Here is a 5,119-nt window from a genome sequence, read left to right as displayed (position 1 = left end):
TTATGAGACAGGCCTGTCGTTTGCTGTTTCATGGCGTGGCCCTTTCTTGTAGATTGGACAAACAAATGCGGGTTTCCAGTCTGTTGGTGTTTTTCCTAGAAACATTGATTCATTGAACAAGAAAGTGACTGTTGCAGCTAATTCGTGATGGAGTTCTTTCAGTATTTTTGGGGTGAGATGGTCTGACCCACTTGCATTGTTAGGGTTGAGTTCTTTCAGCAGCTTTTCTACTCCATTTATTGTGATGTTGATGTCATTCATTCTGTTGAATTTTTTATTTCCCATATTTGGTATTTCAGTTTTGTTGTCTTCAGTAAACACTGATTGTAATTGGTAGTTTAATATGTTTGCTTTGTCAACTGTGTCGTTTGGTGTTTGTCCTTCATGTTGCAATGGTGGGACTCCAGCTGTTTCTTTCCTCATGCATTTCAAAAAAGAGAAAAATGTCTTTGGATTTGGTTTATCATCTGGTGCAACGATGTTGAGTTTATGTCTGTTGTGTGTGGATGGTATATCTTACAAAGATTTTATTACCCGAGTGCAATGTAATCTTTGTTTCAGCATTACTCTGAAGTTCTACTGCTTCTTCACTCAAGAATGTGATGGCTACAAAGACTCCGCCGTTTTTACCGGATTGTCTATCCTTTCTGTATACATTCATTTTGAATCCATCAGGGAATATGTCTCCATTTTTAATTGATGGGGCAAGCCATGATTAAATACCTATTATTATATGTGGTTGTATTTTTCCTACAGCTGTCAGGAAGATGTCGTTTTCTCCTTCTCAATGATTGACAGTTATTATCAATTCTATTTTTTTTTCTGTGTCAGATGGTAGTGGTCTTTTTTGTGTTTTGTTGTTTTCTTAGTAATGATTGATTTTGGTGAAGATGTCATTTGAGGTGAACCTGGATTACTATAGTTCAATGACTCGTTACATTCATCTAATGTGTTTTATGAATTTAAATTTTCAGGTATTAACATTGATTCAAATAAGCTGGTGGCAAAACGGGGTAGTCCACAATTTGTACAATACCTGGAGCAATTTGAATTAATTAAGCGGTTATAGATGTCTTCGCTTATGTTTTCGCAGTTAATGTGGAACCATGTGTCACACGTATCACACATGACAGCTTGGTCTATAGTTTTGACTGATTTTTGACAGAGTCCACATGGGTATTTTGGAGCCCGGGGACCTGGATTCGTTACAGGATAGTCACATTGTGTTAGCAATAGAATAGCTATATACATTGCTTCGTTTCCCGATTGTAACAGTCTCTTCCTAAAATATAACTCTGCATTTAATTCATGGAATTTTAATCGTAATTTACCTTGTTTGCCTTGGATTACATTCATGATTTAAGATTCTGTCATAACATGTTCAAACGAAAATTGTACAGTGGATGAATTATGGGATATTAATGAAATACGTGTTTTGTAACTGAAGTAAAAAAAACTATGTACATTTGCACAATCTCGACATTTTAGACAGACTCATCCATAACAATTATAATGATATCTGGGAGTCTGGGACGTCAGAAAAATATACTCAATCAGAATATGAAGGAAACATTTGCCCCTGGACATTAGGCTACAAACAAAATCAATCATTCTTCTTTGCTTCTTCAAAAAACCCAAACGACATATAAGAGGTACAACATATAACAATTTTGTAACTAAGAACATTATAGACCAACAAGTCCATAACAACAAACGTGCGGTCATACATGCAGTTTCTAATAGTAAGACCGACCATTTAAAAAAAACTCCATATGTGTGCGCACTGCAGTAGATTGGAATCTTCTAGAGGACTCTGTAGTGTGCGTCACTACAACCAAAGAGTTTAAATCAATACTCATCAACAAGCGCGACTAATTTATGCACAGACCAACCCGTCACACAATAGCCGAAAGGAATCTGTGACGTGCCCACACGTATTACAGAAGTGGGAAATACAGATACAGATACAGAAATATATTAACAGTATACATTGTACTAATATGACTCAGTCTGATATGTCGAAACTACTGAAATTTGTTTACGATTCAATATTTTGAATATAAAGAGGACATGCTGGTACTCTAAATTGATGTTGATATTTTAGTTGTAGTCAGTGTGTTTCAATATTGCTGTCAATTGAATAATACAATCCATCGTGATATGTTACTTTACAATGTAAGTGATTTACTATGGTAATTTTTGGTTGATGCTGTAAACATAGGGTCAGTTTTGGTTGATGCTGTCAAATGTGGTAAGTTTTTGTTAATGTGGACAAATAACATTGTAATATGAGTCAGTCTGAGATATCAAAACTACTGAAATTAATTTATGATTAAAGAATTTGAATAAAAAGAGGACATGCTGGCACTATAAACTGATGCAAGCATAATTTTGTTGTCATTGTTTTCAAATATTGCTATCATTTGAATTATACAATCCATCCTGATATGAAATATAAGTTATTTACTTTGCGACTATTAATATTTACATAATATGGTCAGTTTTGGTTGATACGGACAAATAATTTTGTTATACCAGTCGGCATGGTCAGTCTGAGGTATGAAAACTGCTGAAATTCGTTTCTGATGCAATATTTTGAATGAAAAGAGGAATTGCTGGCACTCTCAATTGATGCAGCTATATAGATTTACATAAAAACAGCAAATATGGTCAGTTTGGGTTGATGCGTTCAAAAGATTTACAGGAGTCAGTCTGAGGTATCAAAACTACTAATATTTGTTTACGATTCAATATTTTTAATAAAATAAGGAAACGCTGGCACTCTCAATTGATGCGAACAAAAATTTGTGGGCATTGTTTTCCAATATTGCTGTAACTTTATATTACAGTCCCTCTTGACTGAAAATTATAACTGAATTACTGTGCAGCTATATAGATTTACATTTAAAAAAAAGCAAATATGGTCAGTTTGGGTTGATGTGGGTAAAAGATTTTATCACACGAGGCAGCCTGAGGTATGAAAACTACGGATATTTGTTTACGATTCAATATTTTGAATAAAAAGAGGAAATGTTGGCACTCTCAATTGATGCGAAAAAAATTTGTGGTCATTTATTTCCAATATAACTGATATTTGTATACGACAGTCCCTCTTGACCTAAAACTATAACTGAATTACTGTGCAGCTAAACAGATTTACTTTGAAAAAAAAAAGAAAAAAAAAGAAGCAAATATGGTCAGTTTTGGTTATTGCGTACAAAAAATTTTATAACACGAGTCAGTCTGAGGTATGAAAACTACTGATATGTGTTTACGAACAATACTTTGATTAAAATGAGGACATGCTGGCATTCTCAATTGATGCGAAAAAAAATTGTGGTCATAGTATCCAATATTGCGGTTATCTAAATACTACAGTCCCTCTTGACCTAAACTTATAACTGAATTACTGTGCAGCTATATAGATTTACATAACAAAAATAGTAAATATGGTCCGTTTTGGGTTGATGCGTTCAAAAGATTTTATTACACGAGTCAATCTGAGGTATGAAAACTACAAGTACATGTATTTGTTTACGATTCAATATTTTGAATAAAATGAAGACATGCTGGGAATATAAATTGATGCAAAAAAAAATTTGAAGTCATTGTTTTCCAATACATATATAAATACGTCATTTGTACAATCCATCCTTTCCTAAAAAAAATAACTGTATTACTGCAGTGTGCAGCTACATGTTTATAGATTTACATGATGAAGAGCAAATATGGTCATTTTAAGTATAATTTAAAAACATATTTATTCATTATAGTGGATTGGGAAACAAGTTATTACGTTTGCTTTATGAGGTCAAATAATTTTGCTATACGAGTTATCCCGACTCCCGGAATGACAAAAGTAAAATAATTCAAATGATAAACTAACGAAATATTTAAGTACAAAAAATGAACGAAAAACTTAATTTATGTAACACTTCAACAAAAGAAAATCAGTGAATTACAGGCTCCTGACTTGGAACGGGCACACACATTTATCGATTAAAAATCTGAAATAAGACCGGCAAAATAGCAAAACTCTCTATAAATCGCTATTTTGCCGAAGGCTGAATATATTTAATACGAAGAGTTCTTAAATCAATTCTAGCCGTAAAATTTATAAATCCGTTCTAGCCGTAGAATCATAGTTAGTAAATCAATTCTAGCCATATAATTTATAAATCAATTCTAACCATAGAACTGTTCTAGAAGTAGAACTAGAAGTATCAGCTGCTCCGGTATAGTAAGCAGATCCTGCACATGTGGCACCCGTCGTGTTGTTCAAATTATTACAAACCCGGTAAATAGTCTAATTCGGTAGGTCACATTCATGAAACGGGAAGGGGATAATAGTTACGACGTAAGGATCATATATCATCTGTGAAACGGTTATTCCATAACAGTCAACGAATTCGTGACAGCGTCCGTAAAATTTACAAAGGGATGATTTCAACTTCACCATTTGGAACTCTTTCGCGAACGCTCGTTATAACGATATTGAAAAATTTAATGTATTAACAAAGAATAATAAAGACAAGCAAATCAAAAATTATAAAAACAAAACTACTACTAGTATTCCACAAGTCATATTAAATTAGGCAAGTCCTTTTAACCTCAAAAGCCGTAGAATTTATATACCAACTCTAACCGTAGAACTGTTCTAGAAGTAGAACTGACAAAATGTTTGGTCAGTTCTATGTAGAACTGTCTAAAAATGTTCTAGGGTAGAACTGTCAGGATCAGTTCTAGGTAGAACTGTCCAAATCAGTTCTAGGTAGGACTGTCTAAATCAGTTCTAGGTAGAAATGACCAAATCAGTTCTAGGTTAGAACTGTTCTAGCTAGAACTGTCTTAAAGGTGGTATGCTGACAGTTCTGTAAACTGTTCTAGAACCGTTCTCCCGACAGATTCTGGCAGATTTAATGAGAGGTTAGAAGTGACCTTCAATGTACATGTAACTGTTATATTAATACAATATATAACATCAAACCAGTGTAGTATATCACTACAATAACTAAAGAGTTATTACGACGAACATGATTTTCCTGTCATTTATTCATCATTTACTCACGAACTTGTCTCAGAAAAAAAATATCTGTACATTAACCATAGTTTCAGGTAT

General features: G+C 33.5%; 1 protein-coding gene across 1 annotated transcript; it reads right to left on the bottom strand.

Annotated features, from left to right (window-relative positions):
- Positions 1-423, bottom strand: LOC139494500 (uncharacterized). Its single transcript, XM_071282659.1, has one exon. It carries the CDS (start codon positions 421-423, stop codon positions 1-3), a length of 423 nt encoding a protein of 140 aa, XP_071138760.1.
- Positions 424-5,119: the final 4,696 nt, after the last annotated feature.

Source organism: Mytilus edulis, chromosome 11 (assembly GCF_963676685.1).
Source record: "Mytilus edulis chromosome 11, xbMytEdul2.2, whole genome shotgun sequence".
NCBI lineage: Eukaryota > Metazoa > Mollusca > Bivalvia > Mytilida > Mytilidae > Mytilus > Mytilus edulis.
Note: the sequence above shows the minus strand (reverse complement) of the source record. Positions and strands in the feature narration are given on the sequence as shown.

Excerpts from the sequence above, each read along its gene's own strand:
- LOC139494500 (XM_071282659.1), bottom strand. The coding sequence starts at position 423 with ATGAGGAAAGAAACAGCTGGAGTCCCACCATTGCAACATGAAGGACAA.